The 19728-nt window shown below is 45.0% G+C and overlaps 1 protein-coding gene across 1 annotated transcript in view; it reads right to left on the bottom strand.

The window, feature by feature from the left end:
• Window positions 1-19266, bottom strand: part of Pappa2 (pappalysin 2) — a 214997-nt gene extending 195731 nt beyond the window's left edge. The window contains 1 exon segment of the mRNA XM_042674437.1: window positions 18230-19266. Coding sequence (XP_042530371.1) covers window positions 18230-19151 — 922 coding nt within the window. The 5' untranslated portion in view covers window positions 19152-19266.
• Between the last annotated feature and the right edge of the window lie 462 nt (window positions 19267-19728).

Here is a 19728-nt window from a genome sequence, read left to right on the forward strand (position 1 = left end):
GAATGGATTCCCTTAGCCACAGGACAGAATAGAGGGAGTGGTGCTTCCACAGTGCTCTGGGCACCACAATAAAGAGGAAAGGTGTCATCTACCTCAGGAGTTATAAACGTCAACCTACAAATGAGGGAGAAAAATAGGGCCAGGCCTGGTGACACACAACTCTAAGGTCAGCTGTTTGGTCAGTGGAAATCAGAACATTTGTAGTTTGAAGCTAGCCTGAGCAAAAGCCAGCAAGAGTTCCATTTCAACAAATCAACTAGTCAGTGTGTGAGCTAGGCCTGTAATCCTAGCTGTACAGCTTAAAGTCTAAGGCTAACCTGGAGGGAAAAGAGAGAGAAAGAGAGAATTCTGATCTTTGGAGGGCTCTCAGGAAACTCACTGTCTTTAGTATGCTTTTTTGTTGTTGTTAATCGTGGGGCTTGAACTCTGGGCCTGGTCACGGTCCCTCAGCAATTCAGTTCAAGGCTAGTACTCTATCACTTGAGCCAAAGCGCCACTTCCAGTTTTCTGAGTGGTTTATTGGAGATAAGAGTCTCACGGGCTTTCCTGCCCGGGCTGGCTTTGTACTGTGATCCTCAGATCTCAGCCTCCTGAGTAGCTAGGATTATAGGCGTGAGCCATTGGTGCCAGGCTAGTATGCTTATTTGATTGTACTGATAAAAGCAGGAAAATAGCATCTATACATTTTTCTTCCTCAAAGCAGAGGAGTCTCTGTACGTATGTTAAGAGCACCATGAAAACTTGTTTGAGAAGAACCAAATAAATAGTTAAAAAAAAAAAAAAAAACAACCAATGCTGAGCAGATGCTCTGGCTCTTGAGCTCTTAAGCTCCAAAATCTTCTCCTCTACCTCAATTAAAACTTTCCTCCATGGTCTGTAAATCACTTTCTCAACACCAACCATTCGAGTATAGTGGACCCCACAAATGGTATTGTATCTGTCCCATCTGAAATGCCGTCTGTCTCTGGGAGGCCCTCCCAAAACCATCCTCAATTTCATCTTGTCTATAAAGTATTTGACCGTGACCACCTACAGCTTACTGAGCCCTATATTGTTGCTATTTGTTTAATTATTTAATCAAGCAGTTTGAGAGATCCTAGATAACAAGAGCCTGTATCACCTGTCAGTGAACTTCCCACAGGGTCAAGGAAGGGTGGGCTCTTGCTCCTATATTACACCCACTGCTCTTGAAGACGGCGCAGGAGCCTGTGGGTTGTGGGGAGCACAGCAAGAGCAGCTGTGCATCTTAGGGAGCACCTAGAAACATGACAGCTGCATGGGTTGCAGAAGAATGAACCAAAAGGGACCCAGCATTCTCCTCACTCTGCAACTACAGGTAGACATTCCTCCCTATTTTACCTTCGCTTTTCCCCAGGCATCGTAGAATGAGCTCCTTGCCCCTAGACCCTAGAAAAAAAAAAAGGATGACAGCACCTAGAAGAATCCTTCCTGGGAGATCTCCTTAGGGAAATCTCCACCCAGGATATAACATCAAACCCTGGCAGAGTCTCACAAAGGAGATCATGCAACAGCAAGCCAAGGTGGCAGAGGTAAAAGGAAGGGTTTTTTGTTTTTTTTTGCAGAAATGCTGCTTTTGGCAGCACAGCTGTGGACCCTCCCTTCCAAGAAATCCTCATGGCAGAGTTCTGCTCTACACATCTGGATGATGAAACAGAGGTGAGAATCCTGCTTCTCCGAGAAGCCCCAGCAGCTTCCAGGAAGGTGAAGCTCCACTTGAGAAAACAAGGAGTCCACGCATCGTCTCACTGGCTGGTAACTGGAAAAGACAATGCTATGTGGTGCAAGTTTGTTTTGTAGGAGGAAAACTGAGCAAAACCAGGGCCAGGTTAGGTCATGACCATAACTCAGTCTGATACAAGGGAAGAGCCTTTCTCAGGATGTTATGCCTGGGCTGCCTTACATCTGTAGGTGATGCCCTCTGCAGAGCTACTGACCCCATTCCCCCCACCCCAGATAGCATGAGTGGATAAAAGGAGCAGAAGTAAAAAGTCATCCATCAAAGAAAAGGCAAGCCTGGCAGAAAGCAGGAAAAGTAGAAAAAAAAAAAAAAACGTGAAAGAGGACAGGGCGGGCAGAGCAGTGTTTTTCAGCTGTTCTAGATAACTTTCCATCGAACAGGATTAGTCTCAGCTTTTCATCTACAAGTCCAAGGGTTTACCAATTAGAGCGCAGAGTGGGAAGAAACCTCCTGGGGACCATTCTCCTAGCATCTTTCCAGCAAACTTTTCATTTTAGTCATGCTCTCATCACGGGCAAGGATGATAAAAAGCAGGACGGAGGCTTCCCACGGGGCCACCCATGTATAGCATGGGAGTCCATGAGGCAGCTTTGCAGGCAAAGAAGAGGACGGCTTTGAAATTGCCTGAGAGAGCAAAGCAAGGTATGAGATAAGAATCCAAGGAAGTTTACACCTACAGAAAAAGTGGCCCATGCATGGTCCTATAGAGTATAGTTAGCACAGTCTCTGGTCTAGCACAACATGAAATAGATACTCTTCCAATTAGTAGTAGTAGTAGTAGTAGTAGTAGTATTGATTGAGAGAAGGGTGGTGTAGGGAACAAAGTTAGAAGTACCCAGCATGGAGGTAACTGATATTAGCAGCATCTGCTTGAAATTGCACATACTTAGAACTCCTGGAAGACTTACTCCAGGGATTCTCAGTGTTTATTGTGGATGTGGGAATATATTGGGCTTTCTTCAGTAGTGAGTAAGAGAAAAGATTCATCTAGGGACTAATAGACAAATAATACCCCCAAGTTCATCTCCTACACTCCACTTGCACTTCATTTATTTCACACACACACACACACACACACACTATGAACATGTCTGCCTGTATCCATCTGAGACACTTCCCATTTCTTACATTATCATCTACTTAGGAGATGTAAAGACATGAGTAGGGAATCCTAAAGAGGAGGACGAGGAGGAGGAAGAAGAAGGAGGAGGAGGAGATTTTTAAGAAACACAAATGAAGACAAGATAAATAAAATTACTATCTTGAAAGGTGGAAAAGAGGAAAATTGGTTTTTGTCTAGAGATCAAGTGATATTGCAGAGTAAAAGAGAACTATTGTGGAAATAGATTGTTGGTAAACCATATCCATGCTGGAAAAATACTTGACAGTCGCTTACTAAAAACCACTTATAATATACTCTTCAGCTCTGAACTTCCATTGCTAACAATCACTGATAAAGAAGCATTCTAGGAAGTACTCACAAGGATGTTCACAAAAGCATCATCTGTAATAGAAAACCAAACCAGACCCCTTGAGCAACACAATATCACCCTCCCATCAAAATACCCTACTTTTGATAGACAAATAGTTTGTAGAACCTACCTACTGGGAAACACCTGTCAATTGGTGTCACATGTCAATTCTAGGGAGAATGATATCATGAGGCTGGTGACCCAGAGACCACACACTCAAATACTTTGCCAGTCAGAACTAAAAGTTTCAAAGCCCTTTAGTCCCGCACTGTGAAAATCTGAGAGGATGTGGCGTGTTTGCTCACAAATTGAACCCAGGTGGGGTTTCAGAGCCCAGTGTTCAAAGGAGACTCTTAAAGCTGACCTCTGAGTAAACCCCTGCTATGGAGTGGTTTTGGCTGCTTGATCTCTGAGTGAGAAATAGAAACGACAGAGGAAAATAAATGATCTAATTAACTGATATTCGTGTTAGAGAAAGATTAAAGCTGTAAGGGTCCTTTGTAACTTTTCTTGTTTTCTTCTGCTTTCTAATGCAAGATTTAAATTAAGCTGAGGCATCCTGCAGGAGTTGAAATAAAGTCAAACTAATAACCAAGACCTTTGAGCATGTATCATCCTCGGTCTACCTTTTGTGATATCAGGTAAATGTATTTTCCCCTCTGTGCCTAATTACCCCGTGTGGGAAGATGAGCTGTTACATGGACAGAAAATGTTCAGAAGCTTAGTCTCTAGGTTCACCTTGATGGATTCAAGGCCATCCTCCTGTGTCTTGGTACCCTGTGCCTGTGACCAGAGCAACAGCACATAGAAAGGATTGAGCTTGTATCACAGTTAATGACATAGTTATTGACAAGGTTGTTTTCTACTGGATTCCTCCTTGGAATCCATCTCGTAATCATGTCCTTCCATCTCCTAAAAAGCACAGCAAGTCAAACATCATAGTCATTCCACTTAGCTAAGGATACTTGTTAATCAATTTTCCCTACAAACAATTCCATGCTAAATTGTACGGCATAGATGTGCATTCGATAAGAGCTTGAGAAAGGAGAGTTTGCAGGAACTAGAACGGGCAGGAAAGGCCTTTAGGAAAAGGAATCTGAGCAGGCCTGGCAGCTCAGCTAGGAGTGTCCTGAGAGCAAACTCTGGATTCTTGTGTTCTATGCATCTCCACAGAATGAAACAGCACCCAACACTGACTAAGCACTCAGAGCACAGCGTTAAGCTTGTAATTCACTTAAATGTATTTAATCATCATAAATCTGAGAGAAAAATCACCCTGTGCCCCAATTTACCCATCATGTACCAGCAATCAGTGGTAAAGAAGTACTGGCATAGAAATTGAAGCTGAAACTACTGGTCCCCAAATCCAGCATTTCAGCCCACCAGAGGAAAGAAACAGATTTGGATGAAGTTAAGCACATTGAAGGGGAAGAGAAAAACTTGCACAGAGGCAAGGAGCTAGTGACAGGCAGGAAGACAGGTCATGATCATGTGGAGGTAAGCAGGTCATGTGGAAAGGATACTCAGGAACATAGTTCATGTTGGGAGTCAGGAGAGGCCAAGTTCTGTGCAAGAGGCAAAAGAGCTTCTGCCTGGCAAAGGACATAGCTAGCAAGATCAATAGAAACCCCACAGACCGGCAGAAGATCTTCATTAGCCATACAACGGACAAGGGTCTCATATCAAAAATATACCTCGAACTCAAAAAATTAAATCTCCCAACAACAAATCCTCAGATTATTCTCTAGTCCCTCATTCAACCCAAAGTGCACACTCTATTCTAGGCCCTGCTCTGTGCTGGAGTGGATCACAGACGACTGTGATCCAGAGAAGCACTCTGGGAGCTTACAGAACATCACACGTGGTTTTCCTAGATGAGAAAAGAGGCTCAAACTTTACCTAAAGTTAGAACTATAAGTATATGCTTGGAGAGAAGGAAGGCTACCAGCCAGTAATAGCTAGGATTGGGAAGAGTGATGTTCACAAAAGAAACAGGAACCTTTAGGGAACAGCAGCCTCTTCCTTCAGTTCCTGGATTTCAGCAGCAAACCCTGTATGGCAGATCACTGCTCAGTTACCTGAGGTAGAGAAAGTAACACCACCACAGCGGAGCCCCCTCCTCAGCCATGCTGGTCCCTGGCCAAGGTCACCACATGCTATATCCAAGAGCCCAGCAAGTCTATCACACCCATGGAGGGAATCCTGACCAAGATTACCTCTTTCTTCAGGATCCAGGCCATGGGTTGTGTTCTAAGGATATTGGACTGTGCAATTGTTTCAAGTTATTAATGTAGCTTGAAGCAAACAGTGTCCAAAACAGACTTCTTCTGCTATGGTTTTCGTTTATAATTATTCTATGTGAAACCGGAGTTTATTTCAAAAATAATCATTTCACACTTCTTTGTGTTCATAAACATCTCTTGAATAAAGGACTAATGAGTGAGTGAATGGATTAATACAAGAACCTGAACTAGGACCTGTGTATAGGTATATTTTTAACTAACATGGTTTTATCCACCAAAAATTAATAATCAAAACACACTTCAGATTTTGAGAAGACCAGAGAAGGAACAGAAAGATTGGAAAGACTTGGAACTCAAGGCCCATTCCCAGGCCCCTATGGGCCTCTGCTGCGGGCTGGTGATACTCATTTGCCTCTGGTTACACACTCTGCTTGCTAACCTTAACCTACCTGTAGATAATAATGTGAACAAACATGCGTACAGACAAAAGTCCCATAGGAAGGGACTATACTTGCAAAACAGAGGAGACAAGTAAAAGCAAAGTTTCTGAAAGTTTGAAAATCATCACTGTTAAAGCAAGATATAAACTGCATGCAATTTTTATAGAGTAGCTCCTGGTCAATATCTGTCAAACGTAAACAGAGTAGGGGGAGGGATGGGTGGCTGGAAAAGTGGGAGTTGGGGAAAAGGTTCTAGATATTATACCAGGAATCTCCAATCTCTTAGACATCTACAAAGTCAATAGGATTCAAAGATCACCAGGCCTTCCTTTTCCTATTTCCAAAATAGGATAATTCACTTCCTAATTTATGAGTCTGAATCTTCATTTATTCATCCTCTTTCAAACATTTATTAGAAGAGTTGTTGGCTCTAGGTTATGAGGCAGTATGGATTCAGTAATGAACCAGGTGAGGTGAAAGTTAGAGCCAACCTACTCTTCCAATAGAAATGGTAGAGCATTTGAGGCTCAAAATGTCTGATTAATACCAGCAGCACCGTGTCCAGCAAACAGCACAAGTGAGTTCATGAGGATGTGCCTAATGGCTAGAAAGCAAAATGGGAACTACATTCGGATAAGATAGAGTACAGGGTTTCAGAAAAATCCATCAGAGAACAAAACAAAAAATCAATCTTTCTTGAAAAGGACCAAGGAAGACTCCCTGAAGAGATGTTCTGGCAGCTAAAAATGCAGCTGGTGAAAATAAGAACAAATCAGATGGCTGTGGGCTTGGAGAGGTTTCTAGTTAGTTGTAAAGCATGAAGGGTAGATGTCAAAGGCTGGGGACAGAGGGTACATCTCGGTAGAAACAATGTGGTACTCTTAGAAGTTGAGCTGTAAGACACAATTTATGCATTGCATTCGAACCCTTCTGTGTGTGTCAGGTTGTACACGTGTTCACATCCAGATGTATGTGCAACCGTGCCTCTGTGTGAACCCTGGACACCAGTAGGAACATCAGGAGGTAATGTAAGTAGTGTTTGATGTATGAAAGAAGCTAACTTTATCCTGAGTGCACAGCAGAGGCTTCCAGCGTGTTTAAGCATGAAAGTCACCTGAGCTGCCTTCCATTTGAGAAATCTCCCTGTGACTGGAGTCACATAAACTGAGCTTCCTGTAAAAGATGGCCAGAACTACTTTGGCCAATAGTAAATGAGATGTGATTAATATACCAGGGCCAAGTGTAAAGGCAAACCACATACAATTCAGTGATTGGTAATTGGTGTTTCACATGTGATGCACGGAAGGGAGAGGGGTAGCAAAGAGGAACAAAACCTCCCAGAGGTCAGCCTTGGTGAATGTGCCCTTCACTGTCAGAAGGAATCAGAGGAAAGGATCTCAGGTCGACAGAAGTGGGAGGCAGGGCGGGACCCTTCACTCATTGCTCCTGCCATGCAGTTAGAGACTGAGTACATAGTAGATAAGAACATGTATTCTGGGAGCAACATATCCAGAGTGAAACCCTGGCAACACGGAGTCTAGCTGCATGCCTTTGGTCCTGTACAGGATTGCTTGGTGTAAACGAGCTGTATGACTCTGTTCTGTGTGGACCTTGAGTGGCAATGTCCTGCTTCTCTGTGTGCTCCTGTCTCTCCATCCCCTTCCTCGAGTTGTCTTAAGGAATACTTGAGTTTATATTTGTAAAATAACTGCTGTAATGTCTGGCACAAAGTAAATATTTCATAAGTATTCGTCAAAAAGTATTTCTGCAATCATTTCTTGGAATGATTGTTCGCATTTGTATGCTTTATATTTCTGTTTATTTGTATTCCATTGCTTTATGCTCTTTAGATTGACTCTAGATTCTACTTCTTTATTTTAGGTCTTGAGTCTTAGATGTCTCCTCACACAAAAAAGAATCTCTTTGAAGCTGTGATCTAATTTTGAAGTCCTCTTTCACAGCTCAGTTTCTGTATAGACAAGACCTTCTACCCATGTTCATTACTTTTCCTCTCATTCATATCTCTAACTTTCTGTGATCTTGATTCTTCTTACCTACACCTCTGGAGTGAAAGTGCTCTCTCTAACATTATCAGTGATTCCTAATTTCTAGGTCCAAAGCACTCACTTACTTGGGGCCTGTGGCTTTCTTAGTACATCTATGCTATCTGACACTCTAACCTTGTCCTGTCCCATCCCTCAGTTCTAGACATTTCAGTCTTTCTTCCGAATCTCTGGTTGCTTCTGCTCTTACTGGCCAGACTGGCCACTCCCATGGTTCTTGCTCTAATCAATTTTAAGAAGATTCCTACCAGACTTCTTTAATCAATTTTAAGATGATTCCTGCCAAGCACAGCTTCTGTCTTAAGAGACTCTTTTTAATTCTCTAGCATGTGACTGTATGCCTACTACTTCACCTAACTGAAGCTCAATCAATGTCACATGAGTGAATAAATGTTAACAAATGAACGAACCAATCTACTCTTCTCATAACCCATCTAGAATGTGCAGCACTTCTTTGCAAGAAAGTTACCAACTGTTGAGTCACCACGTAAAAGGTGGCTAACTGAATACCAAGCCCTTGACCTCACTTCTGATCAGGTAACTGACCTTCATATCCAGAAATAAGCGCCAATCACTGGTCTTGACATCCCAACTGGTTGTCATGACAATGCATTCACGTCAACACCTTCTGAGATGCTGGGTTCCAATTCTCATATTGTATATTTGAGCAAGACCACTTTTTACTCACCACTTACCTCTGACTCAGAAAGGGAACCGGGATGTTTTTGTTTGCCCACTGAGCTTTATTTCCTGGCTGTTCCTCTTTTAAAAAATAAAAGTCATAATAAAGGATTGTTTTAGAGCAGGTAGTAAACAGAGAAGAAGGGAAGAATGCTGTTATTTTTTGGACACAAATCTTGGCAGAGAAATATACTCTGGAAGGTGCTAGAATGAGAATGTGGGTGATGTGAGCAGAAACAAATTTGATGGGCCCCCAGAGCCGTCTAATTCCATGTACTTGAACAGAAGCAAGGGATTTATGTACTTGTTTATGACCTCAGGAACCAAAGTTAATGGATATCCAGAGTATACAGGCTCAGGGTCCAAATGAAGGTGTTACTTTCTTCTTAATAAACACCAAATAAGGTGTTTATTTGGCCTCCTCAAAGCATGGAGTTAAACAGGAAAGAGGCAGAGCCAGACCTCCTGGCACACACATTCTGAATGAATCAGATGGTCAGTTCCAGAGAATAAGAAAAAAAAAATGTTCACAAAGGAGGAAACAGGAGGTGAGCAAGTATGAAGTGGCACAGCTGAATTTGTTTGGGCTGCCAAAGGTGCTTCCTACTTTCTAGCCTTGCCTCTGTCACTCCTAAAGATTTCCAATCCAACAGCCTGTGGCCCACCCTAGAACAGCACCCAGAGTGGTTGCCTGGGGTTTGCATCTCCTTCTGGAGGCCTGGGAGAAGGAGGTAGCAGAGAATGAGCAGTGAGCACCAATGGTGGCTGGGCACTCCAAGCCTCATGCACCACATTGCGTCTCTGAGATCAAAAGGACCTGGGAGAGGCTTTTACAGCAACGGAAGCTGGGGGGGATGGAGGAGAGCAAGTAATGGCAGGTGTGAGGCCTTCTGGCTGAAATACAACAAGTTAGATGGTCACATCACCAGCCTCAGGGGAGCTTCTTCCTTGCCAACCAAACCTCAGGCAACTGGGTAACTACACAATCCCAGGTCTAAGACTGGGAGTGGACTGGAGAAGTTTAGGATACCGAAGTATGAATGTTATCAATCTCCAGCCCCCATCCTATTCTCCTTTACCTTCAGAAAGTGTTGTTTTACCATGACTTCTGAGGGGCTCAGGGCTCTCCATATGTCTGTCATTTAGTGCTCAACAGGGAGTGATGCACTCTGGGATAAGGATGAACTCCTTTGTACAGAAAGAGAGAATCCAGTCCCAGGATACCCTGGGGAAACAGGGTAGTTTGATGAGAGGGCTTCCCTGGGATTATTGGGGCCCCATGGACAGAACCAAAGGTCTTTTGCTCTTCTCTTCTTTTCTTTTCTTTTTTGTCAGTCGTGGGGCTTGAACTCAGGGCCTGAGTGCTGTCATTGAGTTCTTTTGTTCAAGGCTAGTGTCCTACCACTGGGAGCCACAGCTCTACCTTCCAATTGTCTGGTAATTAATTGGAGCTAAGAGTCCCATGGACTTTTCTACCTGAGCTGGCTTTGAATTGAAATCCTCAGATCTCAGCCTCCTGAGTAGTTAGGATTATAGGCATGAGCCAGTGGCTTTTCTTTTCTTTTTTGTGGGGGAGGAGGTCCAGTCATGGGGTCTGAACTCCAGGCCTGGGAGCTGTCCCTCAGCTCTTCAGCTCAAGGCTAGCGCTCTACCACTTGAGCCACAGCGCCACATCCGGCTTTTTTCTTTTTGCTTATGTGGTGCTGAGGAATCAACCCAGGGCCTCATGCATGCAAGGCAAGCACTCTACCACTGAGCCATCTTCCCAGCCCTCCCGACTCTTTTTCTTTGTAATGTGCAAGACAATAGCCACATTTCTCCAAGGCCACAGAAGCCCATTTCTTTTCCAAGAGTCAGAAATATAAAAATGAACCCTAAGGATGGTGCATTACAAATTGGTTCAGTGTGTGTGTGTGTGTGTGTGTGTGTGTGTGTGTGTGTGTGTGTGTGTGTGTCCATGTCTCCAAATGATAAGCAGAGTCATCGTATAACCTGGCAATTCCCCTCCTATTCCTATTCCTTTTGAAAAAGGCTGCTGCCTGCTCCAAGTCTAAGTATTGCTGCTTAACCTGCTTCTTTCCCTCAAGAAGCAGCAGCAGCTAGAAGCCTGTGAGACATGCAGAATCTCAGGCCACCGCTCTCTACTGAATCCAACTCTGCATTTGGTTTAGAGAGTGGTACTAGGACAAGCAGCAGATGCCAAGACAGGATTGAATATGCAAGGATAGTATGAAGGAGACAACTCTGAGAGAAAACACGGAAGGAGTCAGAAAAGGCCATGAGAGCCACGAGTCTATGATGCAAGGAAAGAGAGAGAAAAGAAAAGTTGAGGGGGAAGAGCCTTCTAGACCGCCCAGCAGTCTTCAGAAATGCCTTGCAAGGCCTTTGATAGTCCCCAAGCCAAAGTCAACCACATCTTTTCCCCTGCTACCCCAAGGACGTGTGGCCTCCATACAACGATAGTGGTGAACTTGAGAACATAGGGCCCATGGTCCTTGCTCAATGAAGCTCTCTGTAGTTGGAGCCCCGGGAGGCATATTCTCTTTGTATCTGTTGCCCTGTATACTCCACAGTGGCCATCCAATCTCTCTGCATAGTGAAGTTCAAGTAGCCACAGTCCAGAGCAGAGGATGGCAAAGTATTTTTATGGCAAGGGCCAGGTAGTAAATAGTTTAGGCTTTTCGCGCTATAAGGTCTTAGTCACAACTTTCAAGTGCTGTCATTTAGCATGGAAGCGGCCACAAAGAACATACAGTCTAGTAAGTGTGGCTATATTCCAATATATTCTTGTTTACAAAAACAGGCTCTGACCTTGCACTTGCTGTGGCCCTTTGGCCATAATGTCTCAAACCCTGCTCTAGAGTTGTGGAGTTTAGGCTTTCTTGAAGTAGTTAAAGCATGTTGTCTATGAAACAGATAAGACAGGCTATTCCTGCCCTGAACTCCACAGTCTCCTACAAAAGCTCCTAAGCCATCTCTTCAGGCATGCAGAAGCAGAATTTGTAAACCACAGTCTTTGCTCACCACATAGTTCCTCCAGTTCTAGAAACTTCTCCCTACCTGTCTTACTCATCTCTAATGTGCATCTAAATTTCTAGTTTATTCTACAAACACAACTGAGAGGTATCTATCACTGGGGTCGAGGTTTGTGGATGACACCAGTGAACTGGTTCCTGGGGAATTTCTTAGCTAACAGAAATAAGACAGGTACAGAAAGTACACAGCCCAGGAAATGCCATGTGAAGGGCTATGGGAGCAGACCAGAGAGAGCAATCGTCATCACACAGGGAACTGGAGATGCTCCAGGGTTGCATGTCCTGCCATGGGTTGTGAAAAGATGAGAGATAGAACCAGATAGAACCAGAACCAGGCAACCCCCATGCCAATGCTCTTCTGGAGGATCAGAAAGCCACGTAATGGAAATTCTCCTTCACGCAGATGCTAATTCCAAACCATCACAGCAGACAACCTGCTCTGAAAAGAAAACTCATGGCATCCTCTGAGGGGCAGGCATACTCCGCCAGGCCTCCACATCCCTGGCTCTGTGCTAGGGGCAAGGGGGCCACTGTACGACAAGATCCTGATCCAGGAACCGCATGTGAGGAGCTGAGCAGCTGCTCAGGGTCTGCTAAGGACAGACTGTCTGACTTCCAGAATTGCTCCCCATTGGAAGAGGCAACAGAGGAGAAGAAATGCATCCTCAGAGGAGCCCTGGGAAAGGTGTATGAAGCTCTTCACCTGGTCTGCAGTTCTGTTGGGTGAAAGCAGCTGTCTTGTAGCTCTTCCTCACCCATATTCTCTTTCCATCTACTTAAATTGGCCTTCTACAAAGCTCTATACCACATGCAGGTTGGCTTGAAACCAACGGGGGCAGAAAAGTCCATGAAACCTTTTTTTTTTTGGTTCGGTTGTGGGGCCTGAACTCTGGGCCTGGGCGCTGTCCCTCAGCTCTTCAGCTCAAGGCTAGCGCTCTACCACTTGAGCCACAGCGCCACTTCCGGCTTTTTTCTTTTTGCTTATGTGGTGCTGAGGAATCGAACCCAGGGCCTCAGACATGCAAGGCAAGCACTCTACCACTGAGCCACCTTCCCAGCCTGTCCATGAAACTCTTATCTGCAATTAACTAGCAAAATGTTGGAAGTAGAAGTGTGGCTCAAATCGTAGAACACCAGCCTTCAGCAAAAAAGCCAAGCAAGAGCATGAGGCCCTGAATTCAAGTCCCCATACCAGCATGCACTCTTCTTACCAAACACAAAACCACTTTTTGCAGAGAAGAGGATGTCACAATATCCTATAAAAATCCCATTTTGTAGCTCTGCCTCAAAACGGAAAAGTTGTCAATAGGCTCTAAACAATGACCTCATGCTTCGACCCTGGCCCTCAGGAAACCCAGACAGCTCTGAATATTATGCAAGCCATGTAAACATGAACATTTTTCTAGGGACTAAGCAGAGATTTAATCAGATTTCAATACAGTTTATGGCTCCATAAAAGGTTTAATACCTTTGTTCAATGTATTTAAGAGTACTGCCCAGGCTAAAAGAGGACAGATGACGCTGTAAATAAAATAAATGAGTCCTTTTGAAACTGATTCTAGTATTCTAGTATTCTCATCTTGAGACCGGCTCATGAAAGAATGAACCTATTTATCACCTTCCCAGTTTGACAAATTAGCAAACTAAATTGCTAAGGGATTAAAGTTAGTATCTTCTCTAAGGAAAAATGAGACATTATTAGGTTAGCACCAAAGAAGTGCTGCTTAAGAAACAGTCCTTGGTGTGGATTCCTCACACTGTTTAATAACTTTTATATGATTAATAAATCCCACAGGAAGCCAGGTGTCAGTAGCTTGTACCTGAAATCCTAGCCACTCAGGAGGCTGAGATCTGAGGATCAAGGTCAAAGCCAGCCAAGACGGGAAAGTCCATGAGACTCTCATCTCCAAATTAACTAGAAAAGCCAGAAGTGAAGGGTGGTCAAACGGTAGGGTACCACCTTTGAGTGAAAATAATTAGGGATAGCATCCAGGCCCCCCCATCCCCTGCTTCCCCGCCGTACTGGTAAAAAGCAAGCAAGCAAATAAACAAATGAATGAATGGACAAATGAAGGAATGAAACAAATCCTATGGGTCAATCCCAGTGTTGTGCACCATATAAATCATGTGACTCACTTAATATTATCATAGCTCTCAGGACATTTCATCCATCTCTCTCTCTCTCTCTCTCTCTCTCTCTCTCTCTCTCTCTCTATATATATATATATATATATATATATATATATATATATACATATACATATTCAATTTATTTGAATTGAACCACACATTTATAAAAAAGTCTCCTTTCTCATTTTTTTCAATGTGATGAAATCAAAGCTCAGGATGCTCCATAGATTGCCAAAGACTGTAGTGCAGATAAATCTTGGAGAGAGGATGTGATTCCAGGTCAGTCTGCCTCCCAAGTTCCACCGGGGACATGCTCTATAAAGCTTGGGTCTTCAGAGGAGACCTCGCCGTCCTGCAGGACACTCTCTTAGACGTCTTTGTATTCCCCACAGCGGCTTGCCCCCTTCACAGGGCAGGACGCTTGATAAATATTTGTTGGAAGAAGAAAACCTGGACTCGGGCTCTAGCTCTACCATAGGTTTAGTGACTCAGTGACTCAGTCTTCTGTAGCTTGGATTTGCAGGTGGTTACTCAGCTGGGAGAATTCAGGGAACATTTGAAATCAATTATGGGTACAGAAGAACCTATTATGTTTTTTTCCCCTTTTGTGTATGTTGGGGTTGAAGTAGAAGAAAGGAAGTCGAGACAGAGGGAAGGCACAGTATGGTGTGGGGATTACATGCGGAAGCTTCTTTAAGCTTTAAGTCACACCAAGAAAGGCCAGGATCTGGCTCATTCCACTCCCTGGCTCCAGTGGCCTAAACAGCTGGGCTTCTGACCTCAGGCTACTTGTAGGAAGCCACAGAGCCCTGAATTGCTGGACCCTTGGCTAGTGACTTTTGTGGAAAACACTGGAGTGGAATGCTTGCATATCATTCTCCCTCCAACTTTGGTATATTTGCTTACCTGATGAACTATGGAAAATTTACCCTCATTCCTACTCTAAGCACCTTTCGAGCCTTCCTTTAGTCCATTCCCACTCTGAGAATCTCTTAGCAGCCATGTCTAATTTGTTGTAGACCCTCATAAAAATATTTTTGTAATCCATTCTGGAGTCCTACTTCCTACTTTGGAAGGATGTGGCAATTGGAAAGGAGGGACGGGTAATACCACTTGGATGGTTGGTTTTGTTTGCTTTACTGGTTGACAAAAGTACCTGTTAGTCAAAACCTCCAAGGAAGTCATTTCAGAAAATAAGAAAGAAAGAAGAGCCTTATATGAAGCGGATCCCAAGGGATGCCTACCAATAACATTCTGGGACAGGACAATTAAATTAAACCCACAGACCAGCTCAGGACACCCCTCCAAGAAATCTGACATTTCCCCAGTGGCTTGCTTACCTTCCTGTGCATGAAGCAACACTGCCACCTAGTGCCAACTGTCGAAAGTATTCCCCAATGCCCCTGGTCTAGGGTAAGAGATTCCCCCATAGTGAATGGTATGGTTGAATTGCTTGAGTCCTCTGCTGAAGAGAAAAGAAGCCACGTTTGGTAGATAGAGAATTTTGAAATTGGAGTGGATGAAAGATTAAGAATGAGAGCTTCTGGAAGGGTGTGGGAGTGAAGTCTTGGAGCAGCACCTTGCTCTGCCATTAGTAGAGTAGCAGAACTGTTCCACTTCAAATATCTAACTCCCAGGGTCTGGATTCTCCATTGTCATACTGGATCCGTGAAAAACAAGTGGTGAGTGCCCAAGGGCTGGTAGCAGGGTGAGAGTAAAGATGGGCTGTCAGTGGGTCTGAATAAATTACTACAATTGGGATACCTTATCCTCAAGAGGACTTGCTTTGGCAACCTTGTGGCCCCAGCATGGGGTCTATGGAGTCTAAATGTCATCAACTAAGACAATGAGTAGGCAAAAGATAGTTAAATTCCCTGAAGCCCTCTTACTGGAATCTCAAAGAATGGAGATCTTGTTTGCAGCCCCTTTCTCTCACAGATTTTTTACCCTAAATCCTTCTTAAATGCTTCCCGGTGTGTGCAAACTGGAGAAAATTACAGAGGGAAAGGTGAGGAAGTTAGGCCTGGGTGGTCTCTTCCCTAGATGTTCCTAGAATTCTGACATCTCTAAAGGGGAAATCCCAGAGCATCATAGGGGCCACTTGGGTTTAAAAACTAAAAGAAGAAAAGAAAAAAATGCCAGCAGATAGACTATCTGCAAAAGAGTCCCTGCCTGATTGAAAAGGGTTTTGAGATTTCATATGCGTGCTTAGGAGAAGGATGTGAACGTGTGTTCTTGCAGTGTGGGGACCGTTCATTGTGATGGACAGCTGGGAGAGGCAGGCAGGCAGGCTCATGGGGTGAGAGTAAGTGATGCAGAAAAGAACTGGAATCACATCATGGCACTACTCTTCTCTGGGCAGAGCATGCAATAGAAGAATGGTGGGGGGGTGCAAAATAGGACCCAGGCACCAATGGTCTTGAATCTCTTTCTTAGATCTGGGCTTTAAAAATACAGAGCCTCCAGGTACCACTGTTGGTTCACACCAGTGAGGCTGAGGTCTGAGGATCACAGTTCAAAAATCTGCCTAGGCAGCAAAGTCTTTGAGACTTTTATCTCCAATTAAGACGTGAAGTTGTAGCTCAAGTGGTAGAGCACTAGCCTTAAGCAAAATGCTAAGGGACAGTGCCTGGGCCCTGAGTTCAAGTCCTAATACTGGTACCAAAAACACAGCAGCAGCAGCAACAACAGAAGCAAAAAGACAAAACCTCTCACATATAACCCTATTAAATCTTTCTCTAATTCCTAGACTCTGTTCTAGGTACTTATTGTTGCTTCTGCAAGAGGTAGAGGTCAGCAGAGTAGTGGATGTGTGTCTAGACAGCAAGCATCCAGTTTCCCTGGCAGATGGGTCCTAGGAAGCAAGTTTAAGCAGAAAGAAGATGTCATCTGGGAAAAAACTGTGAAGCTGCCAACTCTGAACAGAAAATCATCTCATTAATTCTTCCATTTGGCCCCAGAATAAGGATTTCCTTCGATTCTTTCTCTGCCTCGACCTAACTTCCAGCCCAGCCCCTTTGCTCTCCCCTTTCCTTCTCCCCCTCCCACCTAAAAATAAAATAGAGCAAAACCACAAGACTCAAGAGTGCTCAGTGTCTGGGAATCCCAGCTTCCAAAGAAATCACAGCCAAAGAAGGGGAGACAGAGTGTCCGGAAGGGATGTTCCAGCAACACCCCACTGGAAAAGCCTCCTTCCTTCCTGATTTCTGTCCTTCCTCTGAAAGTTATCTGAAGGCATCCAGTAATCTGACAAGTGTTTAATTGGAAGACTTGTCAAGCAACCCAGGGGCCTTAGAGTTCTGTCAAACTTGCCTCTAACACATCTCTCATTGTCTCAATTTCCTCATCAATGTAATGGGCCCAGCAAACATCACAGCATATTGAGGCTAATCCCAACTAAGATGAAGTGGTTCTACTTGCCTTGTGTACAGTTCTGATATAAGGGATACAAAGGGATGAATAGACATTCAATGGAAAATATGAATTCCAATCCCTCCTCCCGTGTTTGAAATCAACCTCCTCCAGAAGGCAAAAAGAAACAGGTACTCCTGATCACGCTTTTTTCTTTGCCCTTCCGGGTGACTTTCCATAGAAGGAAAGCTCAAGGGAGAAGGAAAAATAAATGCAGATAAGATGCCCAGGTAAGGGCCAATGATTAACAGCACGGAGTTCTCTACCAGGATTCATCTTAAGTATCTCTTACAACAGCTAGGACTAGAAGCCAGAAAACTGACTTTCGAGTGCCTCTTTTCCAGTACACCCACTGGCCATATGAGTGACGGTTGGGACAAAGTGAAGGTGATCTAGAAAATGGAACAGGTGTTGCCTTACTACCTAGTTCCAGAGATGCTCAGAGAACAAGCAACCGGTCAAAACCCAGTGACTATGTAGCTGGCATCCTGTGGCCTCCCTGCCTGCACCAGCCCAGGCATGAGTCACTGCCTAGGTCTTCAGACTCTCCTCTAGTTCAAAACTGCCTGGATGTCCCATCATACTAGACCATGAGAAAGAGCCTGAAATCCCTTCCTCTTGGATGACAAAAACCCTTAGAACTTTTTCCCTTTAAATAAGATAAGAAAGCTGAGCTGGAGGTCTCCCACAAATGAGGAACCTACAGAACAACATGATATGGATATGTAGACCGCACCGTTGGTATTGTTCATGAGTCATTATCTTCCCTAAAATGGTGCCTAGGATACTGATGTGTGAATACATAAAGCCCTTCTCCCCCCTCCCCTTTCCTCCTCCCTGGATTGCCAGCTCTTTCCCCTTCCCCTCCTGGCTCCCTATGTCTAACCCAAGCAGACCTGGAGCCAGTACCCCCCCACATACATCTCACTCCAGCCCCCCAGCCCCACCCCATCCCGGCCCCCGAACTTCTTAAAAGCCCAGAAGTTGGCGATTACCTGCGATGATGGCTGGGTTGTTCTGGCCTCCCTCGGGCCTCACCCACACTTCCACAGTGAACGCCTCCCGAGGACTCTCAGCCAGGACTTCTGGTTGCAGTAGCAGCCGCTCCCGCCTCCCAGAGAAGTACAAGACAGGCAGTCCTCCTTGGGGGTTAGAGGTGTCCTCTTCCCTGCCAGGGCTCCTGCCACCGTTTTGGATGCTGTCCTTCAGGGGATGGTTTCGAACCCCATACCTAAAGAGGTGCTTAGGCCACAGGTGGAAGCGTGGAGGAGCGACGTGGGGTTCTTCGGGTCCCTGCTCTACCTGCCTCTTGGTTACTTGGTGAGGCTGTGGGGACATGGGGGAGTCCTGCTTTTGCGTCTCTGCTTGGGCTTCCTCCAGGGGTGTAAAGGTGGTGGTGGGAAGGGAGGCGGCCGAGGCCGAGCCTCCCCCTGTCTCAAGCTCACCTAGAGTCACCTGGAATCTTCTGTTGTCCAGATGAGTGCCATCATCTGTCAGCAGCTCTGCTTGTCCAATGGGACCTTCTTGTACCCACAGGTCAGCAGGCTGCTCAGCCTCGCTCCTGGCTCTTGCTGGTCTGTCAGTCGGGTCTTGGGGATCAAGGCTGCCAGCCGGTCCCAGGGTCACTGGTGTACTGTATTCTGCCTGATGGGTTTTCTGTTCCCTGGCTGGGTAGGGCCTCAGATGATTTCCATGTCTTCTGGGATAGACCCCAAAGGGGTGATGCTGAGGAGCAAATCTGGGTCTTTGAGATGTAGTCCCCAGCCAACAACGTTCTCCTTCCAACTGCACCTGCTTCGGGCTTGACCTGGGAGCCAAGGGTTTCTTGGATGTCCTATGCAGCTCAGAGCTGCCAGTGCTGAACACCCACCCAGCCAGGATCACCAGGCTGATTCTCAGGATCTTGAAATACATCATACTTCCCTCAATTCTTCCCACTGAGCCAGAAATCAAGTTCTGGGTACCACACCACAATGATGAGAAGAGGAAGAGACAGCTAGTAATGGATTTGCAGTCACCAGGGAAACTGTTTAGTTCACCAACTAAACTTCTTCAAGGAGCCCCCAGAAGAGAGCCTCTCCTGGCTACCTGTGCAGGAAAACGCTGCCAGAACCTTCTCTACCCACTGTGTGCTGGCTCGGCCCTTGCCTTCTACCTCTCTGTATTTTAGTCCTTAAAGAATAGAGTTAATTATCTTAGTTCCTTTGAATTTCCTCCCAAAGAGCTCAGGTTTCTTTCCTCCTTCTTCCTCTTCTTCTTCTTCTTCTTCTTCTTCTTCTTCTTCTTCTTCTTCTTCTTCTTCTTCTTCTTCTTCTTCCTCCTCCTCCTCCTCCTCCTCCTCCTCCTCCTCCTCCTCCTCCTCCTCCTCCTCCTCCTCCTCCTCCTCCTCCTCCTCCTTCCTTCCTCCCTTCCTTACAGAAGGAAGCTTATGATTACTAGCCAAATTCTCTCAAATACACACTCACAAGCACACAACGCTCTGCTACCTGAAGTC

This window comes from Dipodomys spectabilis, unplaced genomic scaffold (genome assembly GCF_019054845.1).
Source record: "Dipodomys spectabilis isolate Male_0828 unplaced genomic scaffold, ASM1905484v1 ptg000019l, whole genome shotgun sequence".
Taxonomy (NCBI): Eukaryota; Metazoa; Chordata; class Mammalia; order Rodentia; family Heteromyidae; genus Dipodomys; species Dipodomys spectabilis.